The 25,274-nt window shown below is 33.6% G+C and overlaps 1 protein-coding gene across 4 annotated transcripts in view; it reads right to left on the reverse strand.

The window, feature by feature from the left end:
- Positions 1-2,034: 2,034 nt before the first annotated feature.
- Positions 2,035-25,274, reverse strand: part of LOC136035183 (translocating chain-associated membrane protein 1-like 1) — a 52,033-nt gene continuing 28,793 nt past the window's right edge. For 3 of the 4 annotated variants that reach the window (XM_065716756.1, XM_065716754.1, XM_065716755.1), the window contains exons 6-9: positions 21,050-21,159; positions 16,380-16,513; positions 11,723-11,900; positions 2,035-5,165 (exon numbers count right to left, since the gene is read on the reverse strand). In XM_065716756.1, the coding sequence (XP_065572828.1) occupies positions 5,071-5,165; positions 11,723-11,900; positions 16,380-16,513; positions 21,050-21,159 (517 nt within the window). In that variant the 3' untranslated portion in view covers positions 2,035-5,070. The remainder of the gene's footprint in view (positions 5,166-11,722; positions 11,901-16,379; positions 16,514-21,049; positions 21,160-25,274) is intronic. The other variant, XR_010619357.1, reaches the window with a different exon arrangement.

A 25,274-nucleotide genomic window follows, 5' to 3' on the forward strand; every position in this document is an offset into this window, starting at 1 on the left:
CACTAGTGAATTTCAGTTCAAGAGAGGTTTTTCCAACAAAGATCCTGGTTAAGATATTAAGTGGGAGGTTAAGATAAGATTGAGTGTGGTAATATATCCAGCAAGAGGTTTTATATCCTTTTTTATTTGCATTAACACATACTGAGAGCATATTTTAATAGTTTTGTATCTCTGAATTGCATTAATAAAGTGGTCCTTGCCACTCACAAGACCCACACAGTAACCACTAGTGAATTTCAGTTCAAGAGAGGTTTTTCCAACAAAGATCCTGGTTAAGATATTAAGTGGGAGGTTAAGATAAGATTGAGTGTGGTAATATATCCAGCAAGAGGTTTTATATCCTTTTTTATTTGCATTAACACATACTGAGAGCATATTTTAATAGTTTTGTATCTCTGAATTTCATTAATAAAAAGGTCCTTGCCACTCATAAGACCCACGCAGTAACCACTACGAATTCAGCATAATCAGAAGATTCATAATCTGATCATAAACGTCCTGGATTCCTATAAGCGGCACCATGAGTTTGCCCATAAAAGCGGCACCATGGATTCCTATAAGCGGCACCATGAGTTTGCCCAGGTTCACTAATATTACGTTATACGCTGAGTAGCACCTTAAAATATCGCGCATTTAACGGCGCCTCTTTTAGCACCTCACCTTTTAAAATAAATGATTCACTGAGTATGTTTGTTGTTTTGGAGCAATATTAATTTCACCAATTAAATTACCAAATTTACCGGTTAATAGCTAACTAATAAATTACTTTAAATTACCAAATAAAAATTGCAACTTTTTCCACGTCAAAGTAAAAAACGACAGTAAAACTTGAGATCAGCGGTGCTTGTCAAAAATTACCAAACATCTCGGCGTAGCCTTTAAAATAGACGATCATTTATTATACCGTTCGTTTATTGTAGTGGCAGTGGACGGTGCTATTGCTGCCGTCGGTGTTTCAATTTGCCGAGTGTTTGTTTTATCAAAAATGTGCCCGTGATAAACAAAAAATAACAAGTAGAACAATAGGGAACTTTTTTCTCGTAAGACAGTTGAATTCCAAACTCTAATTGAACATTTCGATCCCTATGCCCTATGTCCAAGGGAATAACACAAATGAAAATATAAAAGAGAAATTTAATTAAAATATAACCTTAAAACTAAAACTAAACTAAACTAAAAAAAAAAAAAAAAAAAAAAAAAAAAAAAAAAAAAAAAAAAAAAAAAAAAAAAAAAAAAAAAAAAACAGCCATAGCATCGTAACTTCAACAAATTTCAGCCAGGACTCTGACGAAGTTTGACATTTTTGAAAAAAAATGCTATTGTTCTACTTGTTATTGGCTGTTTATGATAGAGAGGTGTGGTCTTAGCTGCTATTTAATGTGTCCGTCGCAATACTATCCTATACACTATACCTCTAGGAAACGCTCGGCAAAAACGCCGAGTCTGTCTCAGGCCAAATACTGGTGCAATTTGTGTACTCAGAACTTATTCACGAAAGGAGTAGTGGCGTTAATCAAAAATATTTAGGGTGTGTGTATTTTCAATATCTAGGGGGGGGGGGGGCGATTTTAGTTTTCTCAATGAAATTAAAAAATGTATTATAAAACGAAATATTTTTTATCCATATTTCAATCCCAGCTTTTAACAGATTAAGAGTCAGAAAAAGGAAATAACTCCTTTACATTCAGCCTATTAAGAAGCGATTCATAGCCTACTTATGAGCGTCTTTGATATACTAGTGCAATTAGTGTGCCAAGAAAAATATTCACTAGGGGTAGGGGCGGTGGCGTCAATTCATAAAAATCTTGTAGGGAATTGGCAAATTTGTTGTTTTTCATTCTTTTCAACAAAAACACACAAAAAAAACAATTTTTCAACAATTTTCAAAATCTAAGGAGGGAGGGTGGGAGGAGGGGGTGAAAATATAGGGGAAATAGGCCTCCTTTCTTCAATCGAAGCCACTAGGGAAGTGGGTAAACCAATATATCCACTCAGTTATGGCTATGAACGGTATGCAAAAAATACAATATCAAATTCAAATATGAACAAGAAAGTTTAATTAAAAAAATATACCAATCCCATATTAAAACGTATGTCCTTAACTCAGTCTTGTTACCACCAACAGAAACATCAGAAATAAAAAAAAGACAAATAAATACTGTTACTATTGCACAACTAAAATAAGCAGCTCATCAAAAAATTTTCCATTTCTAAACTTCCGTTCATCTCCAATTCCATTTTTCTGGAATGTCAATTCTGAACCCATTCCATTTCTAACAACATACTTTTTTATTCTAGATTTCCCTTTGATAACTTTTTTGTGCATTTTTGCGCGAATTTAACATCTTATTAACAAGAACAAAGCTAAAATTACAATAAAACTAAAAAATGAATTAATAAAAAAAGAATAAAAAACTAAAAAAATGAATAAATAAAAAGTAATTATGCAGGTCTTGAACAACAGTACAAAGAAGAAACAGAAATAAATACATTATTTAAACTTTTTTCTAACTACTCAAGCCTGTTCACACATAAATGACATAACAGAACTAATTTAATAAATATGAGACAAAAAAAAACTTAAACAAAAATTAAATATTTTCGGATAAAAATAACAAAAACTGCTTTGAAGATGAACAATTTTTAGAATTCTTTTTATTCTTAGATAAATTAAGAAAAAAAAAGAAACAACATTTAGAATAACAAAAATTGTCTTGAACAGGAGCAATTTTTGGAATTCTGTTTATTTTTAACAATTTACAAAACTGCTTTGAAGAGAGACAACATAATTCTTAAAATTTATTATTTGGAATTATGTTAAATTCTATTCGGCTTGAATGAATTTCATACTATCAAGGAAAGAAAAATGTTAGCACACTGAAATATGCAGAAAAGGTGAGTGTCTCGAAATAAGAAAAAATAAGAAAAAAATGAAATAAGAGAAGATTAGAAAGCTGAAAAAAGTACCAAACACTAAGAAAACTTTCTAAACAACTCATAACCAAGTCACAAGCAAAGGTATTTGAAATGAAAATTTTACAAAACAACCAAACTAAATATATTTTTTTCAGTTAACACGCTTTTAATAAAAACATGACATCTGCCAAGCCCTTCTGAAAACAAAAGTGCTCAATCCAGGTACGAGCGCGTATTTGTTATGGGGGGGGGGGGAAAACTCGACAAAAAATAATATTTAGAAGGAGGCGGGTTAAATACGTCCTCATCGTCCACCCAAATTTGTCGGTGATCTCGGAGACAGACGGGATGAATTTTCCTAGGACTGCTGAGAAAGCTTTCATTTTGAGGGATAACTGAAGATAACGACATATAATTATAACTAAAGTTCATAGTCGAATATGAATTCTACCTCGGTTTTTTTTTTGGGGTTGCCGATATGTATTCAAATTAGAACAATAAGAACTTAGGGAAAATTAAAAATTAGATGACAGTGAATATAGGAAAATTTGTTACCTTTCAAAATTTTAAACTGAAGATAACGACAGATAATTATAACTAAAGTTCATAGTTGAATACGAATTGTACATCGGTAGTTTTTTGGGGTTGCCGATATGTATTCAAATTAGAACAATAAGAACTTAGGGACAATTAAAAATTAGATGACAGTGAATATAGGAAAATTTGTTAACTTTCAAAATTTTAATGTTATACCCTTCATAATGATATATAATTGAAGTCCGGTAAATGAAACTTTGGGATGAAGAACTCATAATTTTCAGTACATACCCTTTGTAATGGTACATAAATGGAGACAAGTGAGAATGAAACTCTGGAATCGCCGACTCAAGATTTTCAGTGTATACCCTTTGTATGAAGCCAAGGGAATGAAATTTTGGGATCCCCGACACAAGCTTTTCAGTGCATACCCTTAGCAATGGTATATAAAAGAAGCCAGGTGAACGAAAACTTGGAATCACCAATCTGGTGTCGCCAACTCAATATATTCCGTTTATTCCCTCCCTTCGTAATGATATAATAATTGAGCCACATGAATGAAACTTTACTACGAAAATCTCGATAATTTCGTTCACATAACTCAATTTTTAATCTTTAAAATTTTAATGAAGTTCACTTGGAATGTGATTGTTCACGCCAATATAATATTATCATAATGGCTAATTTAGCAATTTCTAAGATGTGGCTTAAAGTACACCCTTTTGTGTGTTAAAAAAGGAAAAATAATGCCAAATTTCCACTCTCCAGAAGGAAACATTTTAAGAAAGATTTCATTCAACATGTTTTGTAGGCGAAAAATACATTTATACCCGTTTTACAATTTTTTTTTTTTAATGCCTTCTAAATGCCTTCTATTTTATAAATGTTCAACGAGCAATACTATCTATTTTCAATACTAAATAGGCAGCTTTACTTAGTATACCCTTGGCAGCGCTATATTGTCAACATCTAATGATCTTTATCATCACTCTAGTGAATAAACAGATGGCGTTGTAGGGAAGAAAATTTAAAATTCTAAAGAGCAGCCTGTGGTGGCGCAGTGGGTTTGACCTTAGCTTGGTAATACGGGAGCCAGAGATCGAATCATGCTGCAGCAATGCACTGCAGGGCCGACGCAGGGAACTTAGTAGTCAAGAAGCGTCGTTAATCTGATACGATACGAACAGGCATAGGAAATTCACATATTTAAAAAAGTGGAAAAAGTGATTTCCGGCTACAGAATCTATTTTTGTGCATATCATGGATTAAGAACTATTTTTCAACACGCATCCTCCTGGAAAGTGAGAAAGCAGCATAAACCGAATTTTTGCTTTAATTTGTATTTTTTTTTTATTCATACTGTTCATATTTAATGTATAGTGCAAATACGTATTCAAATCGTAGTTAACGTTTTAATTCGGCATTTAGTTAAACATGAAATTTGTTTAATAAGATGCAGTATTTGTACCGAATTTTGTTTTAATAAGTTTTAAATCTTAATTTCTTTGATTCCTCATTGTTGATAACGACTTTTACAGCACTCTCTATTTTACAAAAAAAAAAGAAAAAGGGGCTATTGAAAATCAGTGTTAGAGAGATAATGAAACTAATAACTCTCTATGGTTTCACTTTTCCTGGACGGATTCTGGCTTTCTGTTGATCCTGGTCAGCTTCTGGGAGGTCACTTAGGTCCTCGTCACCAGATTTTTTACCTAAATAATTAAAATCCATTAAAAAACCAAAAATTATTTTTTCAGGTGTGTTTATTTTAGCAAAGAAGAAGAAACGCAAGAGCAGAGTCAAAATGTGATTTAAAAAGCTTTTGAATGATAGATCTTTCGAATGACATTCGTATCGATTTTTTTTTTAAATCAATTGGTACATCGTGCATGGCTCCTAAAAACGGCTTATAAAGGCATTAACGTAAATGTTTCAGATTTTCAAAACCTGAAAAAAATTTCTTCAACACATGATAGGAGAATGGGTTTTTAATTGGCTGATTCATTTGGCGTTTTACCATTAAATGCCGAGCGAAAACGAGGCTGTACTTTTGGTAATAATTTCATCATTTCTAGACAATTCATAATTTCATTGTAAGATTGATGTATATACATTGATATATTTGTTTAACTTTAACAACAATTTAGTTACAAAATTAATATGAATCACCCAAAACCAAACGGTTGACGTGGGTGAATCAGGTTAATAAACATACAGAAATTTTTGCGCCACAACATTTCAAATAAATAATCTAACGGTTATAATCACTTCATAACTTGAATTTTTTCTTTATTAAAATAAAGTAGCGGGTGCAGTTAATAAATGAAAGAAATTAGTAAATTATTTAAAAAAATAACTGAAATTAATTTTTGCTGTTGCTCTTTCGAACTAAACTAAACATTTGCATCATCAGTATGTGCCTGCTAAGTAAGAGCTGAATAAAAAAAGCAAGTTGGATTTTCATAGAAAAATATAATGTGAGCCATGTATTGAAATCTAGGAATGTGAAGTTCTGCTCCATAATGCGGGGGTCATTTTACAGCAAAAAAACTAGCTATGTGAAGCGAGGGAATACTCACTGGCGTCGGAAGGTGTATACTCCTCTGTTTCCTCAGCCACACCTCCGTCCATTAAGTTAAGGTTGTCTGAAATTAATCCTGATAACTTAGTAATAATTTTTTATAAAATTGGCTATTCTTTCGGTAAACCATACTTTCCAAGAATTCGCTCAGAATAAATCGTTGTTAAGATATCGGAATTCAGAAGTTCAATCCTTCCATACTGTAATAATAGAGACTGCTAATCCTAAGAAGTGTATTATGGGTAATTATGCCTAACATTATTCGCAATATATATATATATATATATATATATATATATATATATATATATATATATATATATATATATATATATATATATATATATATATATATATATATATATATATATATATATATATATCATGAAAAGAGAAATCACCAATGCAACAGCACAAACACATAAAAAAAAAGAGACAGAAGGAGAAAAGGGAGACTGTTTTCCTAAATTAGTGATTAATATAGACCAGCACTTGAATGAGGCCTTAACCCTACTCATCCATACAATCACATAGGTCAAACAGCATAGCCAAACACAATCAACCATAAAGAATAATCCATGGACAGGCAGTCATGTCGTCAATAAGTATAAGTCGTCATTTACCAAAGACAAATAATTCAGAGGCAACAACCCAACACAAGGGCCCATCAGGAGAATACACTGGCCTATAGGGTTTCGCCACTTTAAATTCTCTACCCAGCCAAGTGTTGTGGCTACCACAGAATATCCATGACATCCCCGTGTCAGGTATCACCCCCAAAATACATGCCTATGAAAAAAAAACAGCAAATGTAAAACAACCAAGTAACACCAAAACAAGCTTATCCTGTTAATAGATCCCTCTTTTTAGCAACAATAGGTAAACTAAATATGATAAAATTTACCAAATCACAAATATTAACTCATTGCAAAAAAAATAAAAAATTAATGAAATAAACAATTATAGAATTCATCTTTACCATGTGGCTATTTTTAAAAAAAATCCGCTCTATATATATATATATATATATATATATATATATATATATATATATATATATATATATATATATATCTTCCTGATGAGCCCTTGAGGTGGGTTGTTGCCTCTGCTTTATTTGTCTTTCTTTTCACATTTGGTAATTGACAATTTTTACTTACTTACGACACAACTGCCTGTCCATGGATTATTCTTTATGGTTGATTGTGTATGGCTATGCTGTTTGACCAATATGATTATATGGATGAGTAGGGTTAAGACCTCATTCAAGTACTGATCTATATTAATTACTAATGTAGGAAAACAGTCTTCCTTTTCTCCTTCTGCCTTTTTTTATGTGTTTGTGCGGTTGCATTGGTGATTTCTTTTTTCATCATACACACACACAAACACACACACATATATATATATATATATATATATATATATATATATATATATATATATATATATATATATATATATATATATATATGTTTTTAACTACGTAAGACTTGCGAATATACACCATTCTTCGATGTCCCATTGTCTGTGCATATAAATAGATTGTCAGGTTCACCGACTCTTGAACATGCAACATAAAATTGTCCATGGGAAAAACAATCCGTATTCAGATCTATACCCGATTATTCTAATGATTGCCCTTGAGCTTTGTTGATGGTGATCGCTAATCGAACATTCCCTGTGTCCCCGTCGTCATTTATATATCCCCCTGTGCCCCCGGCATCCCCCTTGTAGTTGTGTCCTGGTCGTCATTTGTGTCCCGCTGTCCCGGTCTGTAATTTCTATTCGAACAATCCCTGTGTCCCGGTCGTCATTTATATATCCCGCCTGTGCCCCCGGCGTCCCCGTTGTAGTTGTGTCCCGGTCGTCATTTATATTCCCTGTGTCCCGGTCGTGATTTGTGTCCGGGTGCCCCAGTCTGTAATTTCTCTTTGAGGTTCCCGGTCGTCATTTATATTCCCTGTGTCCCAGTCGTCATTTGTGTCCCGGTGTCCCGGTATGTAATTTCATCAGTTGACAAACATGACGTCAGTCGACACACAAACATGACGTCACTCGACACACACACACAGACAATTTATTTTTATATATATAGATATGTTTTTATGGTTGCCTGTCCATGGAATATTCTTTATGGTTGATTGTGTTTGGCTATGCTGTTTGACCTATGTGATTGTATGGATGAGTAGGGTTAAAGCCTCATTCAAGTGCTGGTCTATATTAATCACTAATTTAGGAAAACAGTCTTCCTTTTCTCCTTCTGTCTCTTTTTTTTATGTGTTTGTGCTGTTGCATTGGTGATTTCTCTTTTCATGATATATATATATATATATATATATATATATATATATATATATATATATATATATATATATATATATATATATATATATATATATATATATATATATATATATTGTGCTGTTGCATTGGTGATTTCTCTTTTCATGATAGATATGTTTTTAACTACGTAAAACTTGCGAATATACAACATTCTTCGATATCCCATTGTCTGTGAATATAAATAGATTGTCAGGTTTACCGACTCTTGAACATGCAACATAAAATTGTCCATGGGAAAAACAATCCGTATTCAGATCTATACCTGATTATTCTAATGATTGCCCTTGAGCTTTGTCGATGATGATTGCTAATCGAACATTCCCTCATTCCCTTTGTCCCCGTCGTCATTTATATATCCCCCTGTGCCCCCGGCATCCCCCTTGTAGTTGTGTCCCTGTGTCCCGGTCGTCATTTATATTCCCTGTATCCCGGTCGTCATTTGTGTCCCAGTGCCCCAGTCTGTAATTTCTCTTTGAACGTCCCGGTCGTCATTTATATTCCCTGTGTCCCGGTCGTCATTTGTGTCCCGGTCTGTAATTTATCTCTGAGTGTCTCGGTCGTCATTTATATCTCCCGGTCGTTATTTGTGTCCCAGTGTCCCAGTCTGTAATTTCTCTTTGAGTGTCCCGGTCGTCATTTTTTCAGTTTTTTCCTTTTTTTAGTTTTTTTTTCTTTTTCTTTTTCAGTTTTTAGTCTTTTTAGTTTTTTCATTAGTTTTTATTTATTTTTTTTTTTATAGTTTTTACCTTTTTTTATTTTTTTTTAGTTTTTTTTTCTTTTTTAGTTTTTCGTTTTTTACCTTTTTTATTTTCTTTTATTTTTTTAGCTTTTTTTAGTATTTTCTTTTTAGTTTTTTTTTGGTAGTTTTTACCTTTTTTAGTTTTTTTTTTCTTCTTTTGTATTAATGCTAAAGCCAAGGTTCGAACCTAGAACATCTCGGACTTGGAACCTGGAACATAACGCTTTACCATCTCAGCTACTTCGGCTTGAATACATTCGTTTTTGAATTGGTATATGATGAAATAATTCAGACGTCATATAATGACGTCACTCGACAGACAGACAGACAACTTCTATATTTTGTATATATAACAAAATTAAATAATAAAACAAGATAAAACAGGCAAAATAAAGATTGATGGAAGAATAGGTGTGCGTGTAACTGAGCCCAGTGCAACTGAATCCATGTGCGTCTTACCCCAGGTGGAACGGAACCCCCGCTCAACTACACCCTCGTATAGCTCAACCCTTGTGCAACTGAGCCCCCGTGCAACTTAACCCACATGTAACCCAACCCCATTTACTGAACCCCCTCGAAAACCTCATATAGCTCAATCCGCGTTTAATCCAAGCCCTGTTTGACTCAACTTGATCCGTGGCCAAAGAATAAGTTTAGACTAGCACTGATTAGCTCAGAGTAGAAGCTCCATATCTGCTTCTCGCGTCGTGCACAGTTTCTAACTTTTATTACCCATTTGGGCAACCCCAGAGCTTTTCAGAATTAAAACTTTCAGGACTGGGGTTATTGCGGTGATCGTGGCCCTAAAAAGTGTTTTTTGATATGTTTGTTTTATTAACTATGAGCTTTTTAATTAGTGCTTGGGTAATGATTTGCTAGGGGGTTAGTAAAAACTTTGACTCTTTTGAAAGCTCTATCAGTTTTATTTTGAAGCATTTGAAGCAGTTTCACGTAAAAGCATTTTATTTGGGTCATTCCACATTAGGTCAACCAGGAAATGAAACCCACGTTTGTGGGATAAAAACCTAATTCCGAAAACCTCTGATGAACCCATTTCAGCACCCCTACGATCTTCCAGTGACCACAGGAAAAAAAAAATAAAGAATAAACGAAAGAAAAAGAAGACCCGTTCGGGTGTTAAGCACTTATACAAAGAATTTGTTTCGTAATTTGAAGAAAAAGTAACTGTTTTGTAATTAACTGAAGAAAAAAAGAAAGAAAAAGAAGACCCATCAGGATATTAAGTACGTTTCCAGAGAATTTGTTTCACAATTAACTTTAGCGTTCAAATGACAATGAATTGACAATGACAATGACAATCTATCAATGACCAATCAGCTTTGAAGTTGATAATTTCTTTTTTCACTTGGCAGTGTTTTCAAAACTGCGAAGGGGAGTATTCAACAAACAGCATTTTCAGGGTTTTCTAGAGAAGATTTCAGTGATGTTTTAAGCCCTTACACTTCAGATATGCCTTTACACGGCAATTTGGCGCCGCAGGACATATTAGGATGGCGTTGTTACGACAAACTGTAAAAAGCGTGTATATGTAATTATTAGCTTTGAAATTACGTTAAACAAATCTCTACGATGTTCTAGTGCCTTTCAGTACTGGAGAAATAAAACGGAAAAAGGGAGACTTATCACGGATTCCAGCTCTTTTTTTTTAAATTCCAAAAGTTTGTTTCCAAAAACAAACTTCTACTGCTAAGATGAATGTAAATAATAGCTATAATTCCTAACTCAGCATTAACGGCAAGTTTCTCTGTAAACGGGTGTTCTGCTGCACGGGGGTTAATTTAAACGAGAGTTCAGTTGCACGTGGGTTGAGTTGCATGAGTGTTCAGTTAAACAAAAATTGAGTTCTATGAGGGTTCAGTTGCTACGGGAGTTGATTAGCAAACGAGTTGAAAGGGGTTGAGTTTTACGGCGGTTCATTTGCACAAGGGTTAACTTGCTCTGAGGTTCAGATGCACCTGTGGTCAGAGGCACGAGGGCTCAGTTATATGGGTTCATATAGACGTGGTTCAGTTACACGAGGGATTAGTTGCAATGGAACCAGATAAATAAGATAGGTAAAAGACACGTAAAGAATGCGCAGTAAACTCTACTGTCCGAATTGGCAATGATGATTTTAGTTTCATGGCTCTTCAGCCAAGACGTCCAATGGGGATAAGGACATTTTCGTAGGTCTGAAAGTACTGTCATCTACTGTTACTAGTCCTATACGTTCGTCATTCGGTTAAGTGTCATTTCGCTTTCAAAACCTGGGACTAAGGCATATTAAGATGGTGTTGTTACGACAAACTGTAAAAAGCATGTAAATGTAAATAATAGCTTCCAAATTACCTTAAACAGATCTCTACGATGTTCTAGTGCCCTATCAGTACTGGAGAAATAAAACGGGAAAAGGGAGACTTATCAGGGATTCCGGTTCTTTTTTTTTTTTAACCGTAAAAGTTTAGTTTCAAAACAAACTTTTACTACTAAGATGAATTCAAATAATAGTTACGATTTCTAACTCAGCACTACCAGACAAACCATTAAAGAATTCGATAAATAAAATAATATAAAATAAGTAACATATGAGAATCACCACTCACTTTCTTTTTTTGATTTCTTGCTTTCCACTGGCTTTCTTTGCTTCCTTTCAAGCTTTTTCGCCTTTGTTGCCGAGATGGATTCCTCCTCTGGTAGTCTACTCGCTCTGTATTTGAACAATTGAACAAGAAGATACACTTGTAGAAAAACAATACCAGCTAACATGCTCATGCGTATCACCTATAAACAAAAGGGCTATTAAGTCTAACGTCTAAATGCCAAGTCGTGCAATTTTGGTTGACCATAAAAAAAAAAATGATTAGAGAACAAATCGGTTTTCGCTAAAACAGGGTCTTCGGCACCTGGGTCGATGCTCTTTAGTATTTAAAATCGGTTTATTTTTTTTTTTAATTTGGGTCCAAGCAGTGACGACGATTTACAAAATGCAGTCAGGGCAAGGATCTTTTTTTATTAAAAAAAAATATATAAAGAGGTGTTTCTCAAATATAGGAGGGGGTCTATTCAATTTTCTTAAATGTTAGATCTACAAATGATATTTAAGAAATCTGGGGGGCGCAAACAGGATCTTCGACACCCGGGACGATGCTCTTTAGTATTTACAATCGGTTGTTTTTTATTTGGTTCCAAGCAGTGACGACGACTTACAAAATGCAGTCAGGGCAAGGATCTCTTTTTTTATTAAACAAGAGCTGAGAGCTCCTATGGCACTTGTGACGAGGTTGGATTAGCCAAGAGCTCATATGGTATGAGCTTTAACAAAATTCTAAGAATCAATAGATTGCTTTAAAAGGAAAATCAGAGGCTTAATGCCGGTCGGGATTTAAAATAAGAGCTCCGATTCACGACGTCCTTCTAAATATTAAAATTCATTAAGATCCGATCACCCACTCGTAAGTTATAAATACCTAATTTTTTCTAATGTTTCCTCTACCCTCAGCCCCCCCCCCCCGGATGGTCGAAATCAATGGTCGGGAAAACGGCTTAATCAAGTCAATTTGTGAAGCTCCCTGACACGCCTACCAATTTTCATCGTCCTAGCACGTCCAGAAGCACCAAACTCGCCCAAGCACTGAACCCCACCACCTAACTCCCCCAAAGAGAGCGTATCCAGTCCGGTTACATCAATCACATATCTACGACATTTATAAGCGTTTCCCAAGATTTCCGGTTTCTCCCTCCAACTCCCCCCAATGTCAACAGATCTGGTCGGGATTTGGAATAAGAGCTGAGAAATGATTTCCTTCTATATATCAAATTCCATTAAGATCCGGTTACACGTTATTAAGTTAAAAATACCTCAGTTTTTCTGATTTTTCCAAATTAACAACCCCCAGCTCCTCAAAGCCAACCCCCAGCTCCTCAAAGAGATCCGTACCAATTATGTGAATTTCGTATCTATAACTTTTTTTTATTCTCCCCACGAAGTTTCATCCCAATTTCTCCACTCTAAGCGTTTTCCAAGATTTCTATTTCTCCCCTCCAACCCTCTGTGTCTCCGGATCCGATTCGAATTGAAAAAAAGCGGGCATCTGAGACGCAAGATTCTTCTATATATCAAGTTTCATTAAGAATTCACCCATTCGTAAGATACCTCGATTTTCACGTTTTCCCAGAATCCCGGTTTCCGCCTCCAACTGTCTTCAATGTAACCGGATCTGGTTGAGATTCAAAATGAGAGTTCTAAAGAAAAAGATCCTTCTAGATATCAAATTCCATTAAGATCTGATCACCCGTTCATAAGTTACAAATACCTCATTTTTCTAATTTTTCCGAATTGCTCCCCCCCACCCCCAATTCCACCAAAGAGAGCGGATCAGGTCCGGTTATTTCAGTCACCTATCTTGGACTTGTGCTTATTCTTTCCACAAAGTTTCATCCTGATCTCTCCGCTTTAAGCGTTTTCCAAGATTTCCGGTCCCCCCTCCCTAATGACACTGGATCCGGTCGGGATTTAAAATAAGAGATCTAAGTTTCGAAGTCCTTCTAAATATGAAATTTCATTAAGATACGATCACTCTTTCGTAAGTCAAAATGCCTCATTTTTTCTAATTTTTTAGAATTAACACTCCCCCCAACAACCCAAAGAGAGCAGATCCGTTCCGGTTATGTCAAACCCGTATCTAGGACTTGTGCTTATTTTTCCCACCAAGTTTCATCCCGATCCCTCCAATCTAAGCGTTTTCCAAAATTTTAGGCTCCCCCCAACTACCCCTTCACCGGATCCAGTCGGGATTTAAAACCAGAGCTCTGAGACACGATATCCTTCTAAACATCAAATTTCATTAAGATCCGATCGCTCCTTCGTAAGTTACAAATACCTAATTTTTTTTAATTTTCAGAATTAACTCTCCTCCCCCCACCCCCCAAAGAGAGCGGATCCGTTCCGGTTATTTCAATCAAGTATCTAGGACTTATGATTATTTTACCACAAAGTTTCATCCCGATCCCTCCACCCGATCCAACTCCCCCCAATGTCACCATATCCGGTCGGGGTTTAAAATAAGAGCTCTAAGACACGATATCCTTCCAAAAATCAAATTTCATTAAGATCCGATCGCTCCTTCGTAAGTTAAAAATACCTCATTTTTCTAATTTTTCAGAATTACCCCCCCCCCCCCAACTCCCCCAAAGAGAGCGGATCCGCTCTCTTTGGGAGCGGAAAAAAATATAAAAGAAGTATTTTTCAAATATAGGAGGGGGTCTTTTCAATTTTCTTAAATGTTAGATATATAAAAGATATTTAAGAAATCTAGGGGGTGCAATGGCGAACCCCCTTCCGATTGGCGAAACTATTTCGAGAGGTTTTGTCCCGTACTTTTCTTAAGCAAAAGAAATAACACACTTTGTAGCAAAGTGCTTCATTCTTATGACTTTACAATTTTTATGCTCTTAGGGGAGGGGGAAGGGGTAGTATATTAACCATGTTTGTTCCCTTTTTTCTTCCATCTACATTACTGAGTAATAGTTTCCTAGCCAAATTGCTTTTGAAAGTATTTAATCTCATTGGTACCCATCACATAAAGGTAAGTTCTAAACATTCAAACTTACATACTAAAACTTAGAAAATCGACAAAAATTCCAAATTAGCAATAGCAAGATTCTATTAGTGTGCTATCAACATTCAAATTAACACACTTAAACTTCAACAAAATTTAGCCAAAATCCAAATTGGCCATAAGGAAATTCTGTGAGTAGGTTATAAACATTTAAAGTTACACACTAAAGCTTCGGCTAAATCAGCCAAAATTCGAAATTAACAAAATTAAATTCCATTAGTTAATTATAAACATTCAAACTTGCAAATTATAAATTTGGATAAATCGGCAGAAATCCAAATTGGCCATAAAGAAATTCTGTTAGTAGGTTATAAACATTTAAAGTTACACACTAAAGCTTCGGCTAAATCAGCCAAAATCCAAAATTAACAAAATTAAATTCCATTAGTTAATTATAAACATTCAAACTTGCAAATTATAAATTTGGATAAATCGGCAAAAATCCAAATTGGCCATAAAGAAATTCTGTTAGTAGGTTATAAACATTTAAGGTTACATACTAAAGCTTCGGCTAAATCAGCCAAAATTCGAAATTAACAAAATTAAATTCCATTAGTTAGTTATAAACATTCAAACTTACAAACTATAAATTTGGATAAATCGGCAAAAATCCTAATTGACCATAAAGAAATTCTGTTATTAAGATACTAACATTCAAACTTAAAAAATAGAAATTTCGCTGAATCGGAGAAAATCCAAATTGGCCATAAGAAGATTACATTAATAAGTTATAAACATTTAAACTGATAAACTAGAAATTTGGCTAAATCGGCAAAAATTCAAATTGGTCATGAGAAAATGCTATTAGTAAATTATAAACCTTCAAACTTACAAACTAGAAATTTGGCTAAATCGGAAAAAATCCAAATTGGCCATAAGAAATTCTATTAGTAAGTTTAGTAAGTTACCAACATTAGAATCCACGCATTGTAACTTTGACAAAATTGGCAAAATTTGGAACTGGTCATAAGGAAATTCTGTTAGTAAGTTGTAAATATTTAAACTTACACAATAAAACTTCGACTAAATCGGCCAAACTTCTAGATTAACCATGAAGAAATTACATTAGTTAATTACTAACATTCAAACTTACACACTAAAGTTTTGGCTAAATTGGGAAAAATTACAAAATAGCAACAAGAAATTCTATCAGTAAGTTATAAACATTAAAACTTCCAAAGTATAAATATGGAAAAATCCAAATTGGCCATAAAGAAATTCTGTTAGTAAGTTGTGAATATTTAAACTTACACACTAAAACTCCGACTAAATTGGCCAAAGTTCTAGATTAACCATGGAGAAATTACATTAGTTAGTTATAAACATTCAAACTTACACACTAAAATTTTGGCTAAACTGGGAAAAATTACAATTCTGCCATAAGAAATTCTACTAGTAAGTTATTAACATTCAAACTTACAAACTAGAAATTTGGCTATAAAAAATTATATTAGTAAGTTATAAACATTCAAACTTACAGACTAAACTTTGGGTAAATTGGCAAATTCCAAATTGGCGATAAAGAAATTCTATTAGGAAGTTATCAACATTCAAATTCACACACTAAAACTTTCGGTAAAATGGAAACAAGGAAACTCTATCTATAAGTAACCAACATGCTTAAACATAAGGACAAACTTACAAATATATTGTAATTTCCAGATGTCATTTCCAATCCTTCTGTTTCTTGTGGCAGTCCATATACAAATGTGTAAGATGCAATAGCAGATATGGCCAATCTAATAAGAGTATAAACTCCAGGCATAACCGAAAATACTAAAAAAAAAATAATAATAAAAATTTTGATCAATTTTATAAGTTTTCTCTTAGAAAACAGAAAATAAGAGTAAGTTCAACTTAAGGTTTTTCTTCATTAATCATAACTATTTAAAGGCCATTTTATAATTTAAAGCCATGTGCAAACAGACAATACGAGAAGTTTAACTAAAGTTGTTTACCCAGTGATATCATTATCTTAGGCTATACTACATATACTAGGCCAAACGCAAACTAAAAAAAAAGAAAAGAAAAAACAGTACATATTATTGCATATTGTTATTACACTTCATATTATTCATATTATTATTTACCCAGTACATATTAGTATTTTAAGCCCTACATTATGGCCAATGGCCGAAATAAACAGTTTTGGGTCAAAAAAAATTTCATTGTGTATCTGATACAAGGTAAAACATTTTATTAGCCATTGTTACCGCAATTATCATATCAATATTATTAACCATGAAGGCGTAAAACAATTACCAATTGAGCATATACCATTTTATTAATTGAGTATAATCAATTTGAATGCATATTACACTGCATTAAAAAATACAATTGCAGATTTTCCATGGCAATATAAATAAATATATATAAATGGTTGCTTAATTTATTACAGGTTCGAGTCGTATAGCTGTTTGTTATACCTTTCTAAAGTCGTTATACAAAGAACTAACGACAAAAAGAAGCCAATACAAAAGAAAAAAAAAAAACTGCCTGGCAGAACTCTCTGAAGTTGCAGAAGTGCATTAATAGAAGCCAAAAAAAAGAAAGACCTTATATCCCCCAGAGCCAGGAATGACGCATGGGCCGTCTGCGAAGCCGTCTCGGAACTGAGCTGCAGCCGTGACATCTTCCCACGGTGGTTGAGGAAACAGCTCCACCCTTCTCAGGTCCAGGTCGTATCGCCGTCAAACTGTCCTTCAACTGTGGTTGAAGAAACAGCTCCGCCCTTCTCAGGTCCAGGTCGTATCGCCGTCGTATTGTCCTTCAACTGCGGTTGAAGAAACAGCTCCACCCTTCTCAGGTCCCAGTCGTATTATCGACTTCTTATGCGTCTCCCCTTCAGGACGCTATTATATAATATTTTTAGGAGTCCATCCTGTGGCAGACAAAGGACGTGACCTTTGTCCATCTCCTATGCATCAGGTCACTAACTAATAGATAGACAGTTCACCGACGGACCTCTATGTTGGTGACCTTATTCCTCCCACAATATGTTCAGGGTCTTTTTAAGGCATATGTTCTCAAAAGATTTGACACATTTTTCCAGTTGTATATTTAATTACCAGGTTCACTAGCATAAAGGAGGATACACATCACATTGCTATTTAGGAGTCAGAGCTTTAAGAGAGACTCTTTATCATACAGAGAGATCTCTTTACTACAGAGAGACTCTTTATCATACAGAGAGATCTCTTTACTACAGAGAGACTCTTTTATCATAGGTCTCTAAGGTCAAAATTAAAAGACGTCGAAACAGAAATAAGGCAATACAAAAGAGATAAAAAAAACTGTCTGGTATAACTGTCTTAAGTCGCTAAAACTTGCCAAAGCAGAATGAAAACGGTCTCGTCAACTAATATGTTCGAAAGCTTTCAAACAACCCATTCCACCCAAAGACTAAAGATTCAAAGCACAAAAACAGCCCCTTCAATCTGAATTAACCTTACTCTAAATTTCGTAAGAGTGAACTAAAAAGTTTATCACTGTGTGGCCGAAGCCTCACACTATCCATTCAACACAGAAAGATTTGAAATAGAAAAAACTACCGTTTTCAGGACAAATTCACCCTTATTACGTATCATCGCGCAGTCGAGGTTCCAAAATACACCCCAAAACCAACGAAAGAAATTAACGTTTTTCATCAGAGCTCACCCTTTCTCGAAATTTAATTAGAGTGGACTGATTACAATTATTTTAAGTACTCATAATTAATTATTTTCGTTCTGATGGAACAAATAAAGCAATCTTACTAACTACAATGCAAAACCGGCAATAGTGTCAGCAGTTAGCCCCTTTATCCGTTATAGACATTTTAGGGTCTAAATCTGTTATTATGTGCCATATTAGGCTAAGGCAAAGGTACATTTCAGGGGCAAGCTTGAAAGAAACCTAAAAAAAAGCAGGTAACTATGTTAAAACAGTCATAAATACTTACTCATCTCATCCTTAAAGGTATGTTGCTTCACTTTAATCCCACCCCTCTCCATCCTTGATGCAAAAATATGTCCCCTTTATATATTCCTGTTATATTTGCAATAAAAATATATGCCCCCTTTATATATTCCTATTATATTTTGCAGTATAAAAATATGCCCTCTTTATATATTCCTATTATATTTTGCAGAACAAAAATATGCCCCCTTTATATATTTGCAGTACAAAATATATCCCTTTAAATATTCCAATTTTGCAGCATAAAAATATGCCCCTTTATATATTCCTATCATATTTTGCAGTACAAAAATATGCCCCCTTTATATATTCCTGTTATATTTGCAGTACAAAAATATGCCCCCTTTATATATTCCTATTATATTTTGCAGTACAAAAATATGCCCCCTTTATATATTCCTGTTATATTTGCAGTAAAAATATATGCCCCCTTTATATATTCCTATTATATTTTGCAGTACAAAAAAATGCCCCCTTTATATTTTCCTATTATATTTTGCAGTACAAAAATATGCCCCCTTTATACATTCGTATTATATTTTGCAGTAAAAACAGCGAACACTAGCATTTTACAACAGTTTACTCAATCGCCGAAAAAAAGATAGTACATTAGTAAAATATATAAAGGAGGCAGTATATTTATCCCTCAGAGGGAGGGAGCGGGTAACATGAAACAATGTGCCCTTAGGAGTGAGATGAGTAAAAATTTGGAGCTGCTTTTTAGTAGTATGCCTCCCCCTGAACTACCTAGGCTAAAGGCAGCTACAAATAGTCAATAATTATTAATAATATTTTAGTGCTATGGAAAGTGCCTAGTGCTATATTTTAGTTCCAATAGAAAGAACCTTTTAGTCACAGTATTTTTTTAAAATAAACTATCATGTTTTCTATGGTTGGGCTCATTTTGAGACAAAAAACCCGCTCGAAATTATATTTTGTCTTTAAATATTACCTATCAAAAAATTTTTTTCCAGTACTTCACTTATTGCTCTTTTTTAATATATATATATATATATATATATATATATATATATATATATATATATATATATAGCACATAATTAAAATATTGAGTTCAGCCATAAAAGAATAACTGCATAAATTTTCCACGGGGAAGGTCCGTTTGATATGACGGTTTTTGCATATTGATATTTAATTAAAATAAGTTTTCATCTTAAAAAATTTGCATAACCGATTAATATTACCATTATAGTTCTACATTTAAATTGAAAAGTGTTTTTTTATGTATTCTCTACTTAGGCTGAGTTCCAGAACTCAATACGAATTAATGATAAATTAATTATTTGTTAGTATTTTCGTTTTAAGACAAAAGATAGCTCAAAATTTTAAGAAATTACAGTGTATATCGTGATACAACCTGAAATTTAGCCCCTAAAATGCACATTCGACTGCATTTTCGACTGCAAAAGTGGAGATTACTTGGCACTGAAACTCACAAACTGATTTTGAAAGTATCGAATGGCTTAAAGAGGTTGTTGAAAAACTACCTGAAACTTTAGTCTGTATAAGCAGTTCTCTGTGTGTCTGCTGTCCGTCAAGCTTGTATTGTATGTATACATATGAGTTTGTACAATATAGGGATTGGATACAATATAGAAGATGCAATATAGAGATTGGATACAATATAGAAGATATAATATAGGGATTGGATACAATATAGATACAAAATAAAAGATATAATATAGGGATTGGATACAATATAGATACAAAATAAAAGATACAATATAGGGATTGGATACAATATAGATACAATATAGGGATTGGATACAATATAGAAGATACAATATAGGGATTGGACACAATATAGAAGATGCAATATAGGGATTGGATACGATAAAGAATCAGCATATCTAGTCCATTACAAAGTTTTTTAGTTTGTGTGGCCTATTTGTCCCTAATAACATTCAAATAAACCCACTAGGAAAATGCCAAAAATCAACCCAAAAGAAATCTCATTTGATCAATTTGACAACTCTTCAAATTTTCAATGGTGCAACCCGATTGAAAACTTTGCCGACACAATTCCATTGCCTTTTTAATCAAATTTCTTAGTCAAATTCTCAACAGTTTTAATAATAAGCAGTCCCCTAGGAGAATTCGCTAATGGACCCCTTGCATATGAGACAGTCAGCCGATGTTGAGACTCACAAAATGATAATTAAAGTAACGAATCCTCTTAAATAAAAAAAAAAAAAAATCTAAACATGCCAAGTTATAATTTCAACTACGAATCCAACACCCTTATTTCTAACTACACAAGCCTTATTATGATATAGCACTTTTGCAGTTTTATCTTTAATTTCAGAATATTTGAACAAATAAGTTGGTAATTACCTTTGTTGGCCCAAACCTCTTTTTCAGAGTAGCTCAGGAGTCTTTCAACGTGAACTAATGCCTCTCCTAAATAGTGTAGACTCAGGAGCCAAAGACCTAACCGATGGAAGCTGAAAATGAGGCAATAAACAAAATTTAATAATAACTTTGCTTTAATTATAATAAAGACTAAAATAGAATAGAAGAAGAATGAACGACTCAAAATTTTTTGAGTTTAAAACATTTAAGCAAAATGACTGAGTTAGACAGTTAAATTAAATATTTTGAAATATAAGTGTGAATAACTCAAACTTTTAAAAAAGTATTTAGATAAACTTAAAGCAGGTTATGCTAAAATTATTTTTATTATTAGTGTTCTAATCTAAGTCTTTAATCTTATGTTTCGTTGTTTTTTTGTCACAATTTCTAATACAAGAGCAGTCAAACACATTTAAACGAGAAGTACGTATTTGTAAACAATTTCAAGACTTTAACGTAGACAGTAAGGGTTGAGGAAAGGATTGGCCCCCTCTGAAACTGATTAATTTCGGTTTGTAATCAAGTTTTCACATGTCTTCTTTTTCTCAGTTGAAAAAACTTGTTGTATCTAATACCACAGAGACCACTCTGCTTACCCATCATATAAACTAAGAAATAAAATAACAGTTATAATATCCTCTGTACGTGCCTACAGTAGGTATGATACGTAAGTAATAGTTCTCTGAAGAGACTTGGTAATATGGTAAAATAATAAAAATCGTGGCCGAGATTCTCGTAAGGCATTGGCTAAACTTTACTCAATATTTTGTATATGGTAATATATTATGTAGAATCTATATATATAAAAATAAGTTGTTTGTCTGTTGACTGGCGTCATGTTTGTCGACTGACGAAATTACAGACCGGGACACCGGGACACAAATGACGACCGGGACACCGGGAATATAAATGAGGACCAGGACACTCAAAGAGAAATTACAGACTGGAACACCGGGACACAAATAACGACCGGGACACAGGGAATATAAATGACGACCGGGATACAGGGACACAACTACAACGGGGACGCCGGGGGGCACAGGGGGGATATATAAATGACGACCGGGACACAGGGAATGTTCGATTAGCAATCACCATCAACAAAGCTCAAGGGCAATCACTAGAATAATGAGGTATAGATATGAATACGGATTGTTTTTCCCATGGACAATTATATGTTGCATGTTCAAGAGTCGGTAAACCTGACAATCTATTTATATGCACAGACAATGGGACAGCGAAGAATATTGTATATTCGCAAGTTTTACGTAGTTAAAAACATATATACATCTATCTATCTAGCGGGGGGCACAGGGGGGATATATAAATGACGACCGGGACACAGGGAATGTTCGATTAGCCATCACTTAAACAAAGCTCAAGGGCAATCATTAGAATAATGAAGTATAGATCTGAATACGGATTGTTTTTTCCATGGACAATTATATGTTCCATGTTCAAGAGTCGGTAAACCTGACAATCTATTTATATACACAGACAATGGGACAGCGAAGAATGTTGTATATTCGCAAGTATTACGTAGTTAAAAACATATATATACATATATATATATATATATATATATATATATATATATATATATATATATATATATATATATATATATATATATATCTACATTCACAGGTGGGACAAAGGGACAGCTAGTTGGTAATATGGTAAAATAATAAAAATCGTGGCCGACATTCTCGTAAGGCATTGGCTAGACTTTACTCAATATATTGTACAGGGTGACCCAAAAAGATCCGTACCCATATTTTATTCGATAAAAAATCCATTTTTTAACAAATATCCTTTCTGTTGCAGGACATGAAAGGTGAACCTTTGGATGATCGTTTGCAGCTATAGTTGCCCCAAAAATGTCTTGGACCAATCAGCAGAAGGTATTCTCCCTGGAGACCTATTTTGCGACAAAATCATACCAGAGTGTACAAATTCAGTTTCGAAAACTTGATCCATTGTCGCAACTTTCCACCAAAATCACGATCGTTAGTTGGGTTACAAAGTTCAGTGAGCATGGGACTGTAGTAGACTTATTTTTTAAGCAACAGGGGGAACTTTTTCAGGCAGGAAAGAGAGTGTAAGGAAAGAAGAAAACATTGCCATAGTGAGGGACTACACTGTCCAATTAAAGAACACGCCACAGTGACTCCCTTGTCATTCCGAGTTCTTGGCTGTGTCTACGCACTGATTTTCTAGGGCTGCGTCCTACGAGTCCCTTACTGCAGCAATTTTTTCTTCTGTCCTTGCATTCCCTTGTCATTCCGAGTTCTTCGCTGCGTCTATGCACTGATTTCCTAGGGTTGCATCCTACTGAGTCCCTCACTACAGCATTATTTTCCTCTTTTTCCAGCCTGAATAAGTTCCCCCTGTGGCTTTAGAACATAAGTCCACAACTATTTTGGAGACATTCGTCCAAAATAGGTCGCAAAATAAGTTGCGACAATGGAACAAGTTTTTGAAACTGAATTTGTACACTCTGGTTGCAGACGAACTATAGCTGCAAACGATCATCCAAAGGTTAACCTTTCATGTCCTGCAACAGAAAGGATATTTGTTAAAAAATGGATATTTTATCGAATAAAATATGGGTACGGATTTTTTGGGTCACCCTGTATATGGTAATATATTGGGTAGAATTGGTAATATGGTAAAATAATAAAAATCGTGGCCGACATTCTCGTAAGGCATTGGCTAGACTCAGAACTTAACTCCACTTTATTATGACGCTAGTGGGTAAAAAAAAATTAATTAATAGAGGAGAGATTAGAAAGAAAGGGGCCACTCAGAACTTATCTCCACTTTATTATGACGTTAGTGGGTCAAAAAAAATTAATTAATTAATAAAGGAGAGATTAGAAAGAAAGGAGTCACTCAGAACTTATCTCCGCTTTATTATGACGTTAGTGGATCAAAAAAATTAATTAATTAATAAAGGAGAGATTAGAAAGAAAGGAGCCACTCAGAACTCAGCCCATTGAGCTCTAATATTTATATTTTCAGACATTTCAAAGCATTGAAAGTAAATAATGAAAATTCAATAATCAAACTGAATAATGATTCACTTCAGTAATATCAAAAACTTAATTAAATAGCAGAAGATTGAATAACTCAATTAAAAAAACACTTATAAGGAAGAGACTATAAAAAGGGGAGCCATTTAGAAGCCAAATGCGTCCATATTTACTCTGTATATTAAAAAGCATGTAAGGGTGCTTAAATTGATTAATTGAATAAATTAAACCTTATTTTCATTATTTTGACGAGAATAAGTTAAAATAAAAAATGAAAATGTAATTGAATTTTATCGAAGAAGCACTTATAAAGCAAAAATTACAAAAAAAGGATCCGTTTAAAAACTTTATCCATTGAGCTCTATTTTTTATAATTATGGAGGTTTTAGAGCATTGAAACAGATTAATTAAACAAATTAAATGATGAAAATCGACTAACAATTCTATTACAAAAATAATAAAACAGAAAGAAGATAAAAGGTTCAAATTTTAGAAACGCACTAAGAACAAAATAAAGAAAGGGAACTTTCAGGAGCCAAATCAATTGAACTCTTCTCTTTAGCTTTAGTGATCATACTGATAATAAAATAAAAAAAGAAAATGAATGATTAACCAAAATTATTTGATTATTAGAAAGGAGGAAGTATTTCTAAGGAAATGAGTAGTTCAGTAGTCAAATGGATGAGCTCTATTCTTTGGATTTATACGTATTTAAAGGATTGAAATTAAATAACTGAAAAGACTGAATAGTCAGAATTAAACAAAACTTAATAATTAAAGTGGACATTCAAACTGAATATCAGTTTATTACAAAAATAATAGTGATAATAAGATAATACACTAAAAAGATAACAAAATACAAAGGTCTATTCTTTAGATTTATAGTTATTTAAATCATTTAAATTAAATAATTGAAAAAATTGAAGTCAAAATTGAACAAAACTTAATAATTAAAGCGAACAGTCAAACTGAATATCAGCTTATTACAAAAATAATAGTGATAATAGTAATAATAAGATAAAAAGCTCTATTCTTTAGATTTATAGGTATTTAAAGCATCTAAATTGAACAATTTAAAAAATTGAACAGTCAAAATTAAACAAAACTTAATAACTAAAGCAAACAGTCAAACTGAATATCAGTTTACAATTGAAAAAACTGAACAGTCAAAC

The sequence above is a fragment of the Artemia franciscana genome, chromosome 14 (assembly GCF_032884065.1).
Source record: "Artemia franciscana chromosome 14, ASM3288406v1, whole genome shotgun sequence".
Lineage (NCBI taxonomy): Eukaryota > Metazoa > Arthropoda > Branchiopoda > Anostraca > Artemiidae > Artemia > Artemia franciscana.